The following is a 20448-nucleotide window of genomic DNA, read 5'->3' on the forward strand; positions in this document are numbered from 1 at the left end:
TCCCTATGTCCTTCTTTCCATTTTGTTCCTCTGTATCTATGCTCTCTCTATTTCTATGCACCTCCAGGCTCCATGTCTCTTTTTTTCCACCCCGATCCTTCAGAGGAAGCACGGAATGGAGGGAGATAAGGGAGAGGTCAGTAACTCAGCTGCATGAGCTCATTTGAGACGAGAGGGTCAGCATGACGGCCCGGCATTGCCGTCTGTCTCGACCGGTCGGACGCACAGATGATAACTATCCCAGCTGCTGTTTCACAGTCTGGAATGATGGACTGTCTCCATCATGAACCAGATGCCGCTGAGTTACCAAACATGTGGCGATAATATGGAAATATATTTTACATCTATTCGTCCATCCATCCATCCATCCATCCATTCCACCCAATCATCTATCTATCTAGACATTGGAGGGCCTGGAACAGCATTCCTAGTTACATTAGCATTCAGCTCGCAAAACCAGTTAAAACCAGTTGTTTTATTTAATACAATATGACACCGTTATTTACAACCAGACAAAAAAAGATGAGCCATTATCTATAAAAACATTAAACAATAACTTTGGTCATTCTCCCCTTAAGGAAACAAAGTTTATATAAAAAACAAAACAAAAAAATAAACTATATAAGGCAGTAGAACAAATCTTTGAGTCCTTTCCTCCTCACGTTCCTCTGTAAACAGTGTGAAAAGAGTGATGGCTCGAGCTGGGTCATAAGTAGTGTTTGATTTCCGTACAACGTCCGTCTCCAGCTACGTCCACACCTGGATCTGCTCACACGCTCAGGTATGTACAAGTCTATGTTTATAGTTCATTTTGCAGGTTTTTGGATACACTAGGATGCTTTTCAGGTGTGCAGCGTGGCAGTGTTGTGTTTATCTGACAGAGGGGGAGGCCAGTAGGTGAGCGGGCTTGCAGGGGATCGGTGGTTTGACACATGGAGCATTACTGGTGTTGAAGTTCTTCCTGAGCTGAGCCACACGACCGCCGTATGTCAGACCGCTATCCTTATCTTTCATCACTCCTTTAGAGAGAAAGAGCAGAAGAAAGATTGTTAGATTAGACATGGAAACAAAACCTAGTGAGTTGTTTTGCTGTCTATTGGCAGCATACAATGTTAGCATGTTGCTAAGCTAACATGATACTCTGTTAAAATTATAAATAATATATATATATATATATATATAAGGTCTTTTCTATATATATGAATTTTATATATGAATAGTTCATTTGCAAAAACAGATAACTTCGTTTTTTAACAATTCTCAAAAATCATGTTTTTTCATTGTGAATTCCAATTAATCTCAATGAAACTGCAGTTGTTGTTTTTAATTATTTTTTTTTGGACTAGGTTTTGCAAATATATATATATATATATATATATATATATATATATATATATATATATATATATATATATATATATATATATATATATATATATATATATATATATATATATATATATATATACTTATATAACTTATATAAACTTTATATATAATGTCTGTTAGATTGAACTATTCTGTATAAATAATATGCACTATTTACATTTAGAAATTATATTGTAAAAATTATATTGTAAACACTTTACGATGTAATTATTTTTTTAAATAATTGTATTAAATCATTTACATACATTTAAATTTTTATATATATTTACCTATATATTTTATTTATTTATTGATTCATTCATTCATTAATGCCATTTTGGAATTTTTATTTATTTATTTTTTCCCATTGAGCTTGTCACAATTCTTTATGGAATTGCCTTCTTTGTGAAAAATACATTAGATGCTGCCATAATAATGCTGCATACCATATGAAATGGCCTTTGTGCCTGGAGCGCGCCTACGATGCCTTAAAATTCTGCTTATGTAGTCAGCTCACTGGGTTTTGGTTTAGAGCCACGATGACCTCACGAGAGGTCAAGACTAAGGAAATAATCAAGCAGAAATTCGTGATTACGAGACTTTGACTGTCTGTAAATCACTGCTGACTTTAAAAAGCTGTTAGACCCCTGACACAAGCCCGCCGGGGATTATAATACATCCACAGCTGTCTCTCTCTCTCTGCCTGCCTCTCTCTCTCTCTCTCGATCCTCCTTTCCACCCACTCAAGGCAGGTCTAGAGGTCACAAGAGGGAGAAGTAAGGAGAGCGACAGCAGGCAGAAGAGAAAAAAGTGAGAGGAAGAAAGTAAAGGACGAAGAGAGTACAAATAACAGGAGAGTGAGGTAGAGGGTAAAGGCTACGGGAGTGATGACTCAATTTGAATGTGTTAAACGGGGTGAGACAGGTGGTCAGGGAATAGGTGAAGGGGTGATTGAGGTAAAAGGGGGAATGGGGGGTAGAAACGAGACAGAGAGACGGGGGAGGACGCTTGTGGGGACCGTGGGTGACTTCAGAGACAGATGCTGTGGAGAGTGAGACTCAGAGGAGAGGCCAGGGGAGAACTGTATTTTTAGACTCTCCCTGAGGGGTCTAAGCCTGGAGTTCCGCCCCTTCACGCTTTTCCTGTGAGACCGACTCTCTGCCATCACTTTTTTCCTTCCGCACTGATGCGGGGGTCTTTACTATGCCCTCTACTTGCAGTTTTTCCCTTGTATTCACGTGACGCAACCTCTATATCCAAGTTGCAAGCAACGGCACGGCAACTCAAGACTGTTCCCATTATAATGACTGAAAATGTCCAACCAGGTGCAACATGGAAAAGTCATCAGCAATAAACACTGACAATACAATGCACACAAAGACATTTTTGGGACACTGACACATAAAGGTTTAAGTTCAGTTTGACTAAAACAATAATCTGTCTTTGTAAAATGTAATATAAACTGACTGTCAAATTTTGTGAAATTTAAAGCAATTAATTAATAATAATAATAATAATAAAAAAATCCATTCATATTATATAAAATCCGAATATAGCCTATAGTTTTAAGCCTGAATATATATATATATATATATATATATATATATATATATATATATATATATATATATAGTAAACGGTTGCTGTTGATATATATCTCCTGCTCTCGTTTTAAATTAATGATTTGTTGCTGAAGATCACTTCAACAATAAAGAAAAAATGATATGACGTCGACAACTTGTCGCGATGGTGACGCAAGCAACACCATGTGACAAAACCAGATCGTTCATGTGGTTCCTACTGGACAGCTGTGTTGATTATAATGGGAGCAATCTAGTTTTGTCACGTCTCTCTCTATTTCTCTCGCAGGAGTTGAGCCGCAGTTCCTGTTGATGCTTCTCTGGCCATTCCCTGCAGCCGTGACCCCCTGACTGCGTTATGCTGTCGCCATGGAAACGTGGGATCAGCGCAAATTCCCGCTCCAGCGCACACATATGCGCGCGTGTCCACACACACACACACACACACACACGATGACCCACACGTAAATCATTTATCCACTTTAGCATTAAATAAATTAACATGTATGTACAACATTATGTGAGGTGACGACCCAAACAACACCTGAGCAACATCTGCCATCCCAAGCTGACAGTCAGGTACAGGTGCGTTAGTATGTTTGAATCCTCTGAGCTCGTATTTGTTTTCTGTTTCCAAATAAGTTTGATTGTAGTTGGTGTGTAGGTCTGAAGGCAGTGCAGCGTTTTAGTACGCAAAGAGCAGCGCAAAGTTCCTTGTTTTTAAAAATGTTAGCCGCAGCTGGTAAACAAAGGAAAGTGTTGCTGTGACTGGTGTGTCCTGTAGGAGGCGCTCGCAGGCCTGGCGTGCTGTGTGTTGCCTGTGCTAATGACACTAGTCCACTAGATGGCGCTTGCTGTCAATTTACATTGACAACAACATGAATGTACCTTTCCAAAATTTTATAAACGAGAGATTTTTTTTTTTTATCTGTTACTTTTTATTATTAAGAAACATGTTTTAATCAAAATTAAGGAAATACTACACACACACACACGCACACTAAATAAATACTATACACACATACACAAAGTTATTTATTTTATAAATTAAAAAATATATTATTATTTTATAAATAGTTTTTAATGTTGAAAATAAATGTATTTGAGGTCATTTATTATCTGATATTTGTCTTATGTTGGACAATTTGTCTATTATGTAGGGCAAATGTTAAATAGTTGTTATAGTTATAATATCAAATGCTTAATATTTATATATTTAATTATAAATATATTATTAAACAATATATTATGAAATAATATTAAACAATATAAGATGTATTTAATATAATATATAAAAATATATGAATATAAATTGTACAATAAATGTTATATGAAGTAAATGTTGATTATCTTGTGTTGTGCTTTTTTTGTTCTGTGATGTTTTATAGTATGTTGTTGAAAGAATACCTTATTTCATTATTTCAGATGCTACTGTGCTCTTACCCTTCTTACAATATATTAGTAAATAATGTTAAGTAATATTATATTTATATAATAGTATTTATATAATATAATTATATTTGTGTATATAAATATGAATATATAATATTATGTGTGTAAACAAAAATATTACATATATTAGTTTTAATTTTAAAAATTGTGTTTTTATTTTATTTTGATGTTTAACCAATGTTCATTGCTAGAAAACGGCAAAATGACAAACTTTAGACATGTTTAAACAAAAGAAAAAAAGAGGCTAAAAACTGAATGAATAGATAAACAGACAAAATGAATAGTAATTATTAATAAATGTTAAGTAAGATAAATGTTGATAATAGTTTTGTGTTTCTCTGTGTTTCTTGTTCTGTGGTGTTTTTGTAGTATATTGTTGAAAGAATACCTGGGATTAATTCAGACTCTTCTTCTGTGCTCTTGTCTGGTGTGGGTGTGTCCAGTGGGTGTGTCTTGATGTTGATTGACAGCTGCTCTTTCATTGCTCTGTGCAGTTGAAGCTCTCTGAGTCTGTCTGCTACTGTTGTCTCTGTCATCTCTGTGTTGCTCATATGTGATCTGTAAAGGCCCGTGTCCTCCTCCGCGCTGCCCGAATCGGAGTCATCTGTTTGGCCCCTGGTGTCGTCAGCTGACTGATCAGAACCGCTGTCCTGCTTGGACTCATCTGAGACTGTCGTAGAATCGCTGAGCTCCTCTGGTTTCTGTGGCAGATTGAATGAAACTCATTTGTAAACACTTATAAAATCGGAGTTGACAAATTCAGAGACACAAAGAGAGATGGAAGTGTGTGTGTGTTTTGCATGTGTGTATTCCCTCTGGCAACGTGGCACTGATGCCATCTGATACCGTTTAATTCTCTGCCCAGGCTCTAAACCATCTGCTCAGGGGAGCCTGGCCTGTCCAACTACACACACCCATCGTTTTATTATTATTGCTGCTCTTATTATTAAATCACACACACACACACACATGTGCATCCTCTCACACATATGCACATTCATATGTCAAATCACATGAAAGCACACTCATTTAAACACATGCGCACACACGCACACGTTCTATCATAGTGGACATCCCATTGAGGTCTGTTTTTATACCAAGCTAATGATATTTTTTATCCTCCAACCTTGTGAATCTCATCTCATGCTCTGATTGGTCACACAAATGATATGTACTGTAAATTTATAGAAGTGAGTCATATTATATACCAACATGCAGAATGTGACATTGCCTTATCCTGAAAAATAAAAAACACCAAAGGTAAAAGACAAATATGATTCACAAAGTTCTTACTATTCAGCCTATGCCTCCTTAAGATGAATTGCTGGTTGTATTCCTCATTTGTAATTTGCTTTAGTTAAAAACATCTGCTAAATTAATTAATGTAAAATCTTTTTCTTGGGCCTATGTGCCTTCATAGCCATTTTAATTTAATTAAAAAAATTAAATACATTTTTGTGTGATAGTTTGGAACTGTGCTGGGTTGCCACTTCATGTCTAATACAACATTATTTCTGAAGCAGAACCGGAAGCAGTGCTCTAACAGTACCCCAACTAACCTTCTTTCTTTCTTTCTTTAAATTTGATTAAGACATTATTTAGTACCCCCACACACCTTGAGCAGTAGCTGGATCCCCGGTTCTGTGCTGGTTTGTTGTGCTCTGCTGGGTTTGGTCAGGTTGCTATTTACAAGTTCTGCTTTTGATCTGTGAACAAAGAAAAACACATTTAGCTCTGAGGTCCAAGGATGTAGAATATGGTCAGGCAAAATATGTGCTTTATAAGCACTAATATACAGCCAATATGTTAATAATAGGCATGCTAATAAGCAATTAGTTAATAGTGAGAATTGGTCCCTATATTAAAGTGTTTCCATGTATTTCTACCTATTATTGAGGGTGTTGTACCTGTTGATAGTATTAGGGTTGGCCGCTGTCTTGTTTCTCAGCTCGGACAGGATGAGTTTTGGAGATTTGAGCTCATCTGATTCTCCGATAATACACACATGCACGTCACCGTCACTGCCCAGCAACCAGCTCACATTTTTACAAGGGCCTGAGGACAAAACAATAAACATGGCAAGAAAATCAATATCTGAGAAACAATAAATAAATGAGCAACACAGAAACAATTAAGCTACAAAGACAAAGAGGCACAACAAATGCAACAGCTCACGATTAGTCCTTTTACTTGCTTTCTGAACAAAGATATGGGTATTTTTGAAGTTTAATAGTCTGTAATTTCTTGTTATTTAAATTTTCTTTACTCAACCCAAGGGGTTGAGGTTTGACAGTTTGGCATAAAGCATATTTCTCCATTGACAGCCTTTTAAAATTGTATTCTGCCGCATATTATTTTGGTTACAGACCTCTTTAAGATGTAAACCAGCCAAACCCTGAACCCTTGATTTCCAATATTACGCTCTGCAATGTGTCCTGTTCACAAAGAGATGGCGCTGTGACATTGAGTGAAATTGATCCTGCATACTGTAGGTCGCCTGCTCTGGTTTAGAAGTGTGTAAATGTCATTCAGTGTCTAGATGTCAATGCCAGCGTTCATCAGGCTTGTATTATCACCTTACAGATACTTACACCGACCCACAAAAGCTGTGAATCCTTCCCAGTCAACCTCATCATTATTTCAGTGTGATTTAACCTTCTCAGATTACACCAAATGTTTGAAGGCATGAAATGAAGTGTGATCAACTGATATGTGGTGCTTACATAAGAAGCGACAAAGAGGATCCTTGTGCGGATTGTAGGGGATTGCAGTTCACCTCAGCTAAATAATCTAAAAGTACATCATAATGCCATGAATATCACAGTGGGAATTATGGAAAAAATGTCAAGAATTTCCCAGCGTGAAAGCGTTTGTTCCAGCAGGGGTTGATCTGTTCTTTATTCTTTTCTTGCACGTAAGGGAAAACCTAACACCCCTCAGTTCCAGCAAAAAAGGTTAGGTAAAGAACCGGTTCTCCAGGTCGACAGAAGCCACGCAACGACTAAGAGCGAGGCAGATCAAATGGCTTCATTTCCATGCAGGAATGAATTTAGGGTTTCTGTTAGAAATCTCAGAAATGTTCAGTATGTGTTTCTGAAACTACAAAGTTACATAATATAAAACTGGCACACATCTTTATTGGGTATTTTTTTTCGCACTAATGGTTAGATCTGTGTGTGTTTGTGTAGTGCTTGTTGCCAAGGTCACATGGTTCACCCACATATGCTGCTTAAGACATGGTGTGTGTGTTTGAAAGGTGATGTAACTGCATGGTGATGGATGTGTTTTTTGAGGAGTGTTTCTTAAAGCGTTATGACCCAACTTGAGCAGCGAGATTAGAGCTACACCTTGTAGCCTATATAGGAACGCAACTTATCAATGGTTGAGCTTCTCCCTCCTTTTATGTAATAAAACTACAAATAAAAGACAACAAGCCTGCAAAAATCTGTGTTCATACCATCCCATAGGAGAGTTTTATAGCTTGGATGTCGCTCCTTGTTACTCCTTAAAGGTACAGTTCACCCAAAATTAAAATTCTGCCATCATTAACTCACCCTCATGTTGTTCCAATCCAGAATTTAAATTTTTGGGTGAACTATCCATTTAAACTTCTTAAAATAAGCACAAATGGGACGATTGTTGACATACATTTAAGAGAACAGGCCAGCGGTTCTCAACCAGGGGCCCTCAGCAAACTTCTAATAGTATTCTTATCAAGAATCTGTTTTCTCTTGAGGAAAAACCAGGATGTATAAGGAAGCCTAATTATAAAAGTGTGATTTCTACATCTGGAACAGCCTTGTAAATGAATAAAATCCTACAATTCCATGAGAATTTAGATACATTTCATGAACACACATTTTCTGTATGCCAAGCTCTACAAAATAGTTCAGATATACCAGGTAGATATTGTGAATAAAAATATATATTTTTTAAATCTTTATCCTGAATATTTATCCAGTAAATCATGAACAGCTGTAAAGGGTTGTAGGTCTTTAACTGTTGTTGTGGACAGTGCCTTGAAAATGTTTGGAACCTCTTGTGTAGAGCTATGAAGATGCGGTTAACAAGTCAGATTATTTATATAGTCTTATTTGGATTTTGATAAGAGATGAGTTCATGTTGAGATTTTTGACTTTAAAGAATGTAAGCAAGTTTAAGACAAGCTGCATGCTTTAATTTGTCAGTAGTGTAGATTGTAAATGTTGATATTTTATATAATCCATTATGTATCAAAAACTAGGGATACAATGTTGTGCTTTAAAAAGAAAAGGAGGAATGTTAGCCTATGTTATTTACATTAAAAATGCATTCGGAATCATTAATGCAGATATAATATTTATGCAACTGGTTAAATGTCAAAAATGTTGTTCATTGTTAGTTCATAACACCTTAACAAATGTTACCAGGACTTATTGTCAAGTGTTTAATTTAGTCGGTTTAGCTCACAGACTCATTCCTTTGGCTGAGGATTTGCTGGATTAATGTGCGCTACTAAATGATTTGCACCTTTAGAGGACACATCCGGGAAAAGTAGGATGGGTCATGCTACAAAGACAGTGAGTTGTGACATCACATCCTGTTGCTCATATTCGTCGACGGTGTCTATAGTAATTCCCCAGGTTTATGTCTAGTCTGACCACACCTCGAAGTCTCCATTTGCTGTCTATTTAATCGGATTGCTGTCAGAGAGAAACAAGTGACATATTACAGACATCTCATTGGTGATTTTTCTTTCCAGTGGGTAGCAAAAGAGTCTCGGGTACAAAGTTCCAGCGGTAGCTCATAGTTTTGTTTGCCTGTGTACAAACAGAACTGCCAACAGAAACTTCAACAGTATTTATCTCGACTGCCCCTGACGCAGAGCTGACACACAGTATCAGCTGAGGCAACTGAAACTGGCCACAAAGTGCTGAGCGAGAGAAAGACGGACACAGCTGCGCTTCACAATGCTGTCATTGACATGAGCTGTGAACCCTGTCAGTTGTGTGTCCGTGGAGAGAAAATCAAAAGAGATTTGACTGTGTTCGTGTCAAACTGAAGTAAATGAATAAGAGTCAAACTGCATGACTGTGACACAGCAGCTCTCTTTTCTCTCGTTTGTGCAGCAGCTAAACATACTTCACAAAGGCCCTGTGTTACATGTGGCTCATGTGACTTGACGCTTTTTTGATGAGAAACAGAAGCCGGGGGAGAATACCAGCACTATTGATAGGAACACTTACAAGAACATTTGTGTCCTTGAGCAAATGCTGTTGTAAACGTCAATTCCTGTTCGGTTGGATTCCATCGTCATCATCACATGAACTGAATGTTTTTTCGCAGTCAGGGAACATGTTACGAGCATTTGCAAACCACACTATTGGGTTGTTGTTTTTTCTTCTATTCTCTAAAGAGCTTTCATTTTTTAAGGAATAGTTCACCCAAAATGTACTTGCCTTTAGGCTATCCAAGGTACTGCATAGATGAGTTTGTTTCTTTGGAACAGATTTGAAGAAATTTAACATTGCATCACTTGCTTAGTCAGAATTAGAGTTGATAAAAACATCACAATAATCATAAATAATCCACGTGACTCCAGTCCATCAATTAACTTCTTGTGAAGTGAAAAGCTGCGTGTTTGTAAGAAACAAATCCATCATTAAGGCGTTTTAACTTTTACCCATTGCTACTGGCCAAAATAGTTCATAATTCATAATAATGCTTTCTTCAGTAGGAAAAGTCTATCTGTCTTCTCACATCAAAATTCACATAGGCCTTTATGTTTACAACCGTTTTGGACTGTTTTCAGTTGTAAACACTGCCTGGTCTGTGCAGATTTTTCTTCTGATTCAAATGAGATATGCTTTTTCACTGGAGAAAGCAATATTATGGATAGAGGACTGTTGATGTAACCAGAAGCAACTAATTAAAGTTAAAAACATCTTAATGATGAAAACATGCAGCTTTTCGCTTCAAAGATGTTAATTGATGGACTGGAGTCATGTGGATTATGGTGATGTTTTTATCAGCTGTTTGAACTCTCTTTCTGACGGCACCCATTCACTGCAGAGCAAGTGATGTAATGCTAAATTTCTCCAAATCTGTTCTGATGAAGAAACTAACTCATCTACATCTTGGATGGCCTGAGGGTGAATAAGTTTTCATAATTTTCATTTAAAAATAAAGTCATTGATGCTTCCATGAAGAACCTTTAAAATCAAGGCAACCTTTTAATTCCACAAAATGTTTTTAGATATTTAAAATGCTTTTCATACCAAGGAAAAAATGTTTCTTTTAAGAACTGTTCACTGAAAGGTTCTTTGGGCAACCAAAAATGGCTCTTTTATGTTTGCTTTGTTTTTGCATGTTGTGTTTCCTGAGAACATTCCATGCCCAAATCTCTGGCAAAGCACATCCTCAGGCATTAGTGTAAGAAAGCCCTGAAATGTTTAGAGGAATTTACAGCGGCAGGGCCCCTACGGCATTACAGGGGTTAGATCCCAAACAAGCCTCAACTCCATACAAATGCTGATGCTATGGAGATAAACAGTAATCTACTGCAAGGTGATTTGCATGTGAGTATTGTGTGTGTTGCAAGGCCAGTGTTGAAAAGCTGGAATTTGGCTCTGGTTTTGCCCTTGCAGCTGTAGCGTGTCTCTGCGGTATTGTTATGTGACTCTTTCGCTCTTTCAGGTTACTTAATTACCTTTGGCCTTAAAAATATGTGTTCACCTTGAAATGACGTTAGAACATTTCACACAGGTATTGATTTCCTTGTTACATCAGTGAGGGCGTGGTAAAAAGATTTATTTTGGGTTCCTTGTAACGTGGATCTGCACAGACATTCAATAAAAGTGAATCATTCTCTGATTGGCTATGTTCACACGGCAAGGGGTGAATTTACTTAATCAGGCTCTAAATGTGTCAGTGAAATAACTGACAGTATGTGAATTACACTACAGTTTAAATTTTGTGGTCAGTCACATTTTGTTTTTGAAAGATATTAATATTCAGTGACAGTAAAGGTATGTATAATGAGACAATGTTACACCAAGTAAACATTGCTCTTTTGAACTTTATTTTCATTATATAATCTTTCCACAAAATATGTTTAGCAGCACAACCGTTTTCAGCATTTACAATAAGAAATGTTTCTTAAGCTGGAAATCAGCATATTAGAATGATTTCTGAAGGATCATGTGACTCTGCAGACTGGAGTAATGATGCTGAAAATTCAGCATTAACAAATTCATCAGTTTTTACTATATTTTTAAATCAAATCCATGAAGCCTCTTTGAGCATAAGAGAAAAAAATCTTATACTGACCCCAAAATGTTCAAGTGTAGTGTAAATCGTTGTCATTCTTTTCATCTCCATTTATGTAAATTAGTCTCTACATTAGCTGAAATTAAATTTTCAATATTATTGCCAGAGCCTTAAGGAAGTAAATGGTAACTTATATATATATATATATATATATATATATATATATATATATAAAGAAAAAAACGTGTTTTTTAAAACTGGTAGTTATTTCTTTTATATTAAATGATTGTCACACTCTTTAATAGCTGAAGTGTGTGTGAACACAATTTTTCTCTTTTATAACAGAACTGAACTATATTCAGCACGGCGTCTGTGTGAATGTACCTGACAATCACTATTCAAAAGTTTCTCCATTGGGCTCAATTCAACTATTGAAATGCGTCATCGGGAACAAAAAGTAAAAATGTGCTCAGTTTATACCGAATGGGCCTGTCAGGTTCAATTATGATGTCCCACACTTAAGAATGTGCAAAAACACTGGCGTGTCAAGAGACACACAAAAGCATTTGACTGCTCTGTAAATAATTTTTGTCTCCTGTTGATGCTTACAGAATGACAGACGTGGCAGTATTTTTAGAAAGGGTGTGAGTTCATACCTTTCTTTTGCCGGTGCTTTTCTTTTTTTATCCCCTCCTTGCCCTCCTTCTCTTCCCGCTCCTTCCAGCGCCTGACTTGTTCCTCTCTCATTTTGAAGAACAGGATCTTCTTCTGTTCCTCGTTCAAAGCCTCTAGTACATCAGGGTCGATGTACATGTCAGCTAGGATTTGCTGCAGCATGTTGTGTCTGTTTGAGTATTGTGGGCTTTTGAACAAGTGTGCTGGTATACAAAAATGTTCTCTGAAGAGTGCAGCTCCTTTTTTGGAATTCTTATCGTCCTTTCCTCAAACAAAAGCTTCCTCTATCTTCCAGAGATTGGCATTTTAGATCCTGCTGTTGAGTTCGTTCCTGTCCCACACTCTGGCCATGTGATTCCAGTCTGAAAGAGAGAGAGAAATGGGAGGAGGTGAAAAAAAAGAAAGATCCATTTAAGCATCTGTTGCCGTTTTTGTGCAGCCCCTCTTTATGGGCGACTCCTTTATATCTCTGCATTAATTAATCCTGATTTCACTCGTAAAACAACAAAGCATCCCACTCCAATTTCCTCTTTCTGAAGAGAGCAGAGACGTTTTATTGTTGTTTCAGGAGGCTTAATGAAGCTTTTAGATTTTGTTTTTCTTTGTGGACTATCTTAGGAAGAAATTCATAAACACACACACACACACACACACATGCATATATATATATATATATATATGTATATGTAACCCTAAGACAATTTCTTGGTATTGATGATTTAACAATAATTTTAAATTTATCATATACAGTACATGTGTAAAAACTTGTCTGACTGTGCCTATTCATAAAAAAGCCAAAATATGTAATACGCTATAAATACGTGTTTGGTTTTCACATAAATGTTAATAGCATTTTAACTTTTTTTTAAAACTGATTCAGTGTTTATACAGTGTTCACTTATTTTTTCAAGAATTTTTGCCTTTTAATGATACCTTGTCTCATTTTCTCTAAAGTTACACCAACTAAACATTTTTGTCTTAAAGACCAAGTCTTTTTAATATATTTGCCATTTTTTTGGACAAACAGAAGTCAATGAGTGTTGTGATATAATGTCTGTTTATGAACTTCATAACTGAGCTGTGAACCCATTCAAGTATAAAATGAATGCATGAAGCGAAAAATTCTCTTTTTTTTCCAGATGACATATTTCAGTAGTTGAACTGAACCCTATGGAGATACTTTTGAACACTGATTCAAGTAAGAAGTACAGTTTGAGATACTGTTGAGATCTTATCTGAAGCTTTTAAGGAGAAAATCACACTCTCATTGCTGTCTAGAAGAAGCAGTTGTTATATTACAGTGATTCTCATTGTGATTGTCTCTCCCGTAGAGGTTAAAGGAGACTGTTGGGACAAACGTTCCTCTGAGCAGCTGGAAGTTTTGATGTTTTATGGTTTGATCCAGACTGCTGTTCAGTTGGGTTGACAATAGCAGTCTGTTTTATTCCAGAGCTCTGTGTGTGATTTTCCTCTCTCTGTTGACTTTGGCTAAATGAGCATCTATATTTCTCTCCGACATACACTTTATTTAGTTGTTTCTCATTCAGTAGCTTCATCCCTGTTGCTGTTTACACAGATTACTTCAGCATTTCAGTTCCTAACTCTCTCTTTTTCTTTATTTCTCTCTGCCAGAAAATTAATCCTACTCCACTAGCATTTCTCAAACAAAGAGCCTTTCTATTCAAAACAATCATGCACCAGGTCAGACATATTTCTTCACCACACAACTAACAAAGCCTTTCAAAGCAAACAAAGAAGCAATAAATTCATAAACGATTCTGTGGTTTTCAATTAGAGTGATAGGGGACAAATGCAACAACTGAGTTTACTCAGGCAAAACTAACAACCTAAGCATAAAACTAGTTCAAATGCAGCTGAAATAACATGCTAAAACTGTGATGATGCACTCAGAGAAGACTTTGAATTTGGGTATGTTAAGGATGGACAACAGAGACAGCCAGGGACTGAGACATTTACACAAAGACTCACAGCACAAAAGACTCTGGAAGTTGGCAAAAGAGCAACTATAAGAAACAAAGCAGGAGAGGAAGCAGCCGTTAGATAGATCAGGAGCTGTAACTCTAACCAAAACAGTCTCAGTTGTTCAGCACATGAGAGAGAGAGAGAGAGAGAGGATACAGAGAGATTCAGAGAAAGAGAGAATGAAAAAGCTGTAAAGATGAGGACAAAGAGACTGCTGAGTGCTGATGAAGTGAGCTGAGAGAGAGAAAAGTGAACTAGTACTCACATTCAGAGCTGGAGAAGTGTGCTGTGGAGTTGTGTTAGTGAAACAGGCAGCAGCGTGTGTGTGAGTGAGTGTGTGAGTGTGTGTCTTTCTCTCGGCTGCTTTTGTATTTGAGTGCACTACAGTGTGACATCATAGCATTCTTCCTCCCTCCCTCCTTCTCTCAGACTTCCTCACCACAACTCTCCTTCTTTGTCTCCTCCCTCTCTATCTGTTTCAATGTGATTCATTGGCATAACAAAAACAGCTACATTTGAATTGCCAAATCAGCAGGATAGGCTGATGTTGATATATGGGAAATGGTAATGATTTACAATATACACTGTAAAGCATTATTTTTAAAAGCTGTAAATATAACGAAGATTATTGGAGTATGCTTTACAATACTATTGTTTTTACTAATTTTGGAGTGAAAATTGTTTCTAAAACCATTTTTTGTGTAGTTCAACCAATGCATTAAGTATCATGAAGTAACTATGAAAAACAATCTTTAATAGTTCATTATTAATTCACATTTGTTCAGAAAGTTGTATAAATTAACATTAAATTCAAGAATAATTTATACATTTTTAAAAATAATCCAAAATCAATAAGTGCTGTTATTTATTTATTTATTTATGCATGTTAATGTTTGCTATAGCATTAACTGATGTTAACATATAAAACATTTTTGTGACATTACTAAAGATCCTGAACTATTAAGGTAATGGTAGAGTACATTAAAATTCAACTAATTATATAATTATGCATTTTGTTGTGGGACTGTAAGACAAAAATATGGTGGTCTAACTTCAGAAAAAATGAGACAAAGTATCATTCAAAGGCAGAATTTCATGAGAAAATAAGTGCCATTTAATAACAAAAAGCACTGAATCAGTTTTAAAAAGTTGAAATACTATTAACATATATTTGGACTTTTTATGAATACGCACATTTCTTCATTGACAAATAAAAAGTGTCTTAATATTTATGACTCAAAAATATATATATATTTTTGGTAACACTTTATTTTGATGGTCCCTTTTGAACATTCTGTTGACACTAAGTAATGTTGCAACTACATGTCAACAAACTCTCATAAGAGTATTAGTAGACTGTCTGCTTCATATCTAGTCACTCCTTATTGTGTTGGTCTCCCGACAGATATTCTAATGACTATAAGTAACTTTGCAAGAACATGTCAACTTAATCTAACTCTAACCCTATCAGTCAACTAATACACTACTAACACTCTAATGAGAGTTAGTAGAAATGTAGGTGCAACATTACTTATAGTCAATAGAATGTGTTAAAGGGACCATCAAAATAAAGTGAAACCATATTTTTTATTTCAGGTTCATTGTATTTCATGTATGTTTGTTTGAAAACTTTTAAAAGAAATCTGTCATTTTGAGGTCATCAGCTGAAGTAAATGAGTATTTATGGAACAGCCAAATGCTTTTGTGTTTCTCTGACAGGTCACTGTCAGACTTGTTATTAATTCCACGTTCTTTTGTGTGTGACATCATAATTGAACTTTAAGCACACAGACCCATTCAGGCATAAATTAAGCATATGACGCAAAAAACTTTCCCCCCCTTGACGTATTTCAGTAGTTGAAATGAACCCTACAGACAGGCTTTTGAACACTTGACTGTCATCAGCATTACAAACTGAGATACTGTTGAGATCTTATCTGAAGCTCTGGAGACACACTTAAGATTTTCTACACTATCTATTCAATTTTATTGCTGTCTAGGAAAAATGATTCACATTGTTATTTGTCTTTCCTTTCGGAATTTTGGGACAGTTTGCATTCAGTTTTAAAAAAAAAAAGAAAAAAATATTATTATTTAAAAATTAATTGTATTTGTAAAGAAACAATTTTCAGTTATTTAATCAAAATAATCATTATGTAATCATAAAAATATTTTAGAATTTTTACTTAATTGTTACACTAGATTTTTTTGGGTCGTTTTTTTTTCTTTAAGAAAAAGGTACAAATGTTTTTCACGTGTGAAATGTATCATGGTGCCTTCTATGTCATAAACAACAGAGATGTAATAAATGAGTCAGAGAACAATGAAGTCCACACATCACAAAACCCAATGACTAGCATCTCTATAGAGCTCTGACTGAATAGAGGTGTGAAAGCCACAGGGATTGAGCTGTTAGTGTTTGTTGGGCAGAACAGAAGTGTAAAAATGTGAATTAAAGGCTATTCAGTTAGTACAGGAGGGAATCTCCACTACATGGATAATAAGAGAAATGGAGGAAACCAGAAACAACGACAAAATTCTATACTTCTTTGACCTCTAGTGCAAACAGAATACATCATTACATATTTAGGCCTAGAAAATAATGGTGCTTAACAGGTGTTTTTCCCATCAAGCCTTGCAAGTCAAGGTTAATTCAGCAAGGAAATGAACCTGCTTCACTACAAGCCTCAGATTCAATTTAAAAGGTCCATCTCATTTATTAAACAATCTCCTTCTTGTGGAAAAAGTCACCTGACTTTTGTTTTTTAACACAGTCATGACTTAAACATGTTACACACCCACTATGAAGGGAGTCATCTGGTAAAGGGATAGTTTTCTGTCTTCCTTCTGTGGAACACAAAAGATATCTAAGAAGCGTGTCATTGTTTTTTGTTCATACAGTGGAAGTCAATTTTCTATTGAAAAAGTGAGTAAATGATCACAGAATTTTCATTTTTGGGCGATCTATCTCTTTAACACAGATATCATTTTGTTAAGAACTTGAATAAGTACACAATTCATTTTCACTGAGATTTAAATAGGAGTCACATGATGTTTTGTTTGCCTACAAGCATGCTTTATAAATTTCCCAAAAAATTTCCTTTGAAATGACTTGACTCATGTGGGTGTGTGCATTGTGAAAAACAGGAAGTGTCTGATTAAGTGTACTGACCTGTTTACTCTTCCCTGACTCATCATGGACTGCGGTCATGTGACTTTCATTACTCTTTTTGAAATGGACCACATGTTCATTCGTTCATGTGAGTACTGTTCACTCCATGTGAGCCTGCAGAGACAACTATGGAGCGCAGTGCAGGTTAGGGTTCAAGCGGTATATGTAAACACACTCACTCACACACAGCATATTTGACTTTCAAAGCAATCCCGCAGACTGGGAATGTTTGAACACAAGAGATTTCCATAGTCTGTTGCTGTTCCATGGGTTTGGAACTGTGTTTGGGATTAGCTTCAAAATACACTTGAGGAATCTCGTATCAAAATACACTTGAGGAATCTCGTATCAAAATACACTTGAGGAATCTCGTGTACTTTCCTGTAGCTCAAATAGTAGAGCATGGCGCTAGCAACGCCAAGATCGTGGGTTCGATTCCCAGGGAAAGCAAGAGCTGATAAAATGTAAAAAAAAAAAAACTGTAACTTGAATGCAATGTAAGTCGCTTTGGATAAAAGCGTCTGCTAAATGCATAAATGTAAATGTAAATGTATCAGTATGGCTATCTGTGATCAAGCTTGTTCACCCACACTGGAAAAAAAATGATGCAGGATTTTGTATATTGTATATCACTTTACTCAAAGAAATAGCAAGTAGGCTAACACACTGAATTAGACTGAGTCTGAAATAGTATTTTCTTGTACAACATACTCCAAATATCTGTATATTTTTTTTACACTGCATTGAAATCCAATGAGATCCTACAGCCGTCATTTGAACCCAGTAGTGTTAATGTTAAATGTTGCATCACTTTCGGCATCTTCCCTGTGTATTTACATAAATGGAAATGTTTTTTAACTTTTGGCCAAATGAAAAATAGTGGCCTTGCAACTCTTTTTGTTTTATGAGAAAGAATCTCACAAAACCTTTCAAGGCCATATTTCACTCCAAAATAAAAATTAAGTAAAAAGCAATTCTATTTGGCTTTTGAAATTGTAAATATTGCTTTTTTTTAAATAATAATAATAATTTTTTATTACAATTAAGCATGTGTTTCTTTAAATATGTATAGCTATAATGGAAAACAGTCCTCTGCACTGTAATTCTAAAAACAATTAAATATTTTATAGCAATATAAATATGTATAAATATTTAGTATTTGTTGTAGTGCCTTTAATGTATGCTGATTAAAAAAAACATTAAACTGCAGTATTTTTTACTGCAGTTTAAACATGCTAATGTGAATCTAATGAGTATCACCACTGGGAATAATTACTGCAAATGATTGTGGTAATTAACATTTTAAAAAATCCAGATTCATTATGGTATTTAAAATTTACATAATTATCATGAAAATTGTGTCAGCAATCAGGATACCAAAGCGTTATGATCCTAACATTCTTTTTAAAATATATGTTCTTATTTTTATCGCTTTTGATTGTATTGTAAAACGTGACCTGGACTTTGTGAAATAAAGTTTGTGAACATTATTTTAATTGATTTTCTTCATAATTAAGTTTATTTTAATTAAACTAGGATATAAAGTATATGATTAAATATATCATTGAATGAATATACAATTTCAAATTAAAAAATATTTTACTATAATATATAATATATTTTTAATAATTAAATATTTAATAAGATATATAATAAAATATTTTAAACAATAAACAAATTAAAGATTTAAGTGATGTCAAAGTTACTTGACTACTTAAGCTCATTGCACTTTATCTTGCCACTTTAAAAATATTTTTTTTTAAAAACTGTTAAAAATTTTAACTCTGAACCTTAATAAAATTGTATGCAAAATAACAAATTATTTGAACAATTAAACACATAAAACCAGATGTTGTTATATTTATTTGTGACATTGACCTATGCATTAATGAAACAGTTGAAGGCATAATGAACTGCTGCAGTTTGTTTGAAACAGCAGTGATCATGTGCCTGTGTGTTTTCAGGCTCTAGATTGAAGTGGAATTACACTGGTGCTGGTTCAGCAGTTATAGACCGTATCTGAACAACAGCAGTCCACAGAAAGCCCGTGTCATGATATAGCGAGTGATATTGCTGTAAAACTGCCGCTCCGGGGTCAGAAGAAACACAGGCATGGAAGATGTTCAGAAAATGTTGTCCGTTTGCCTCATTAAAGTCAACAGTACTTGTTCTTTGGTGAGGCACCCAGACCCAGATCGTTTCAGTTTCATGTAGAGGTTCAATGTCTATCTAACTGGTATTTTCCCACAGTCAGGGAAAGTTCATTTCTTTCCAACTATTCATCTTTTGCTCAAATTGAGGACCGGCCTGACCTGCAGTGACAACATAAACATGTGAGAATGTGGCATAGGGTGGTTTCTGGGTCAAATCCTTATCAGGGTTCATATCAGTGGGAATATGTCATCTGTCTAAATTAATATTTAAATGGCTTAGTTCAGGAGTTAAACATCTGGGCTGGCAGCTACAAGATTTGAGGTTTGAACCCAACAACGGACCTTCACCATTGTCAAAAAGCACATTGGGCTACCTCAGATTGCTTTCTAGTTAATAATTAATAAAGTGTTAAGTTAATTACTAAATAGTAATTCGATTAAAAATGCAAATGTGAAATGTAGGGCAATTTATGATTAGTTGTAATATTATTCCCACCCTATCAATAATTTATAGTCGAAGCGATATACAGTTACAGTTTATATGGCCGTAGTGTAATTCACTATTGAACAACGCCCCCTTGTGGTGCATGAGGTTTTCGTTTTTGTAAGCGAGCAAATTATATTTTTCTTTCTAACTGTACATTATTACAGATAGGCAGAAAATATAAAAATAAATAAATAAATAAAGATTTATGAACTGACAGAGGTTGTTTGTTTAGATTGTACATTAATCAAATTATCGATTATTTTGAGATCTGTGTGTGATACCAAACTGGAGCCATTGTTCTTTAGATGTGAACTAAACATTTTTCTTATC

At 35.4% G+C, this 20448-nt stretch overlaps 1 protein-coding gene across 1 annotated transcript; it reads right to left on the reverse strand.

Annotated features, from left to right (window-relative positions):
- Positions 1 to 420: 420 nt before the first annotated feature.
- Positions 421 to 14724, reverse strand: zgc:92242 (uncharacterized protein LOC436899 homolog). The gene is made up of 6 exons (XM_058797808.1): positions 14572 to 14724; positions 12305 to 12685; positions 6308 to 6455; positions 6016 to 6106; positions 4789 to 5101; positions 421 to 1019 (listed from the first exon to the last, which is right to left on the reverse strand). Exons 2-6 carry the CDS (start codon positions 12483 to 12485, stop codon positions 871 to 873), a joined length of 882 nt encoding a protein of 293 aa, XP_058653791.1. The 5' UTR covers positions 12486 to 12685; positions 14572 to 14724; the 3' UTR covers positions 421 to 870.
- Between the last annotated feature and the right edge of the window lie 5724 nt (positions 14725 to 20448).

Source organism: Onychostoma macrolepis, chromosome 14 (assembly GCF_012432095.1).
Source record: "Onychostoma macrolepis isolate SWU-2019 chromosome 14, ASM1243209v1, whole genome shotgun sequence".
Classification (NCBI taxonomy): Eukaryota; Metazoa; Chordata; class Actinopteri; order Cypriniformes; family Cyprinidae; genus Onychostoma; species Onychostoma macrolepis.

Coding starts and splice junctions, on each gene's coding strand:
- zgc:92242 (XM_058797808.1), bottom strand. CDS start 12,485: ATGCTGCAGCAAATCCTAGCTGACATGTACATCGACCCTGATGTACTA. Junction 6,107..6,307: donor AACCCTAATACTATCAACAG/GTACAACACCCT, acceptor CTTTGTTCACAG/ATCAAAAGCAGAACTTGTAA. Junction 5,102..6,015: donor GGATCCAGCTACTGCTCAAG/GTGTGTGGGGGT, acceptor AATCTGCCACAG/AAACCAGAGGAGCTCAGCGA.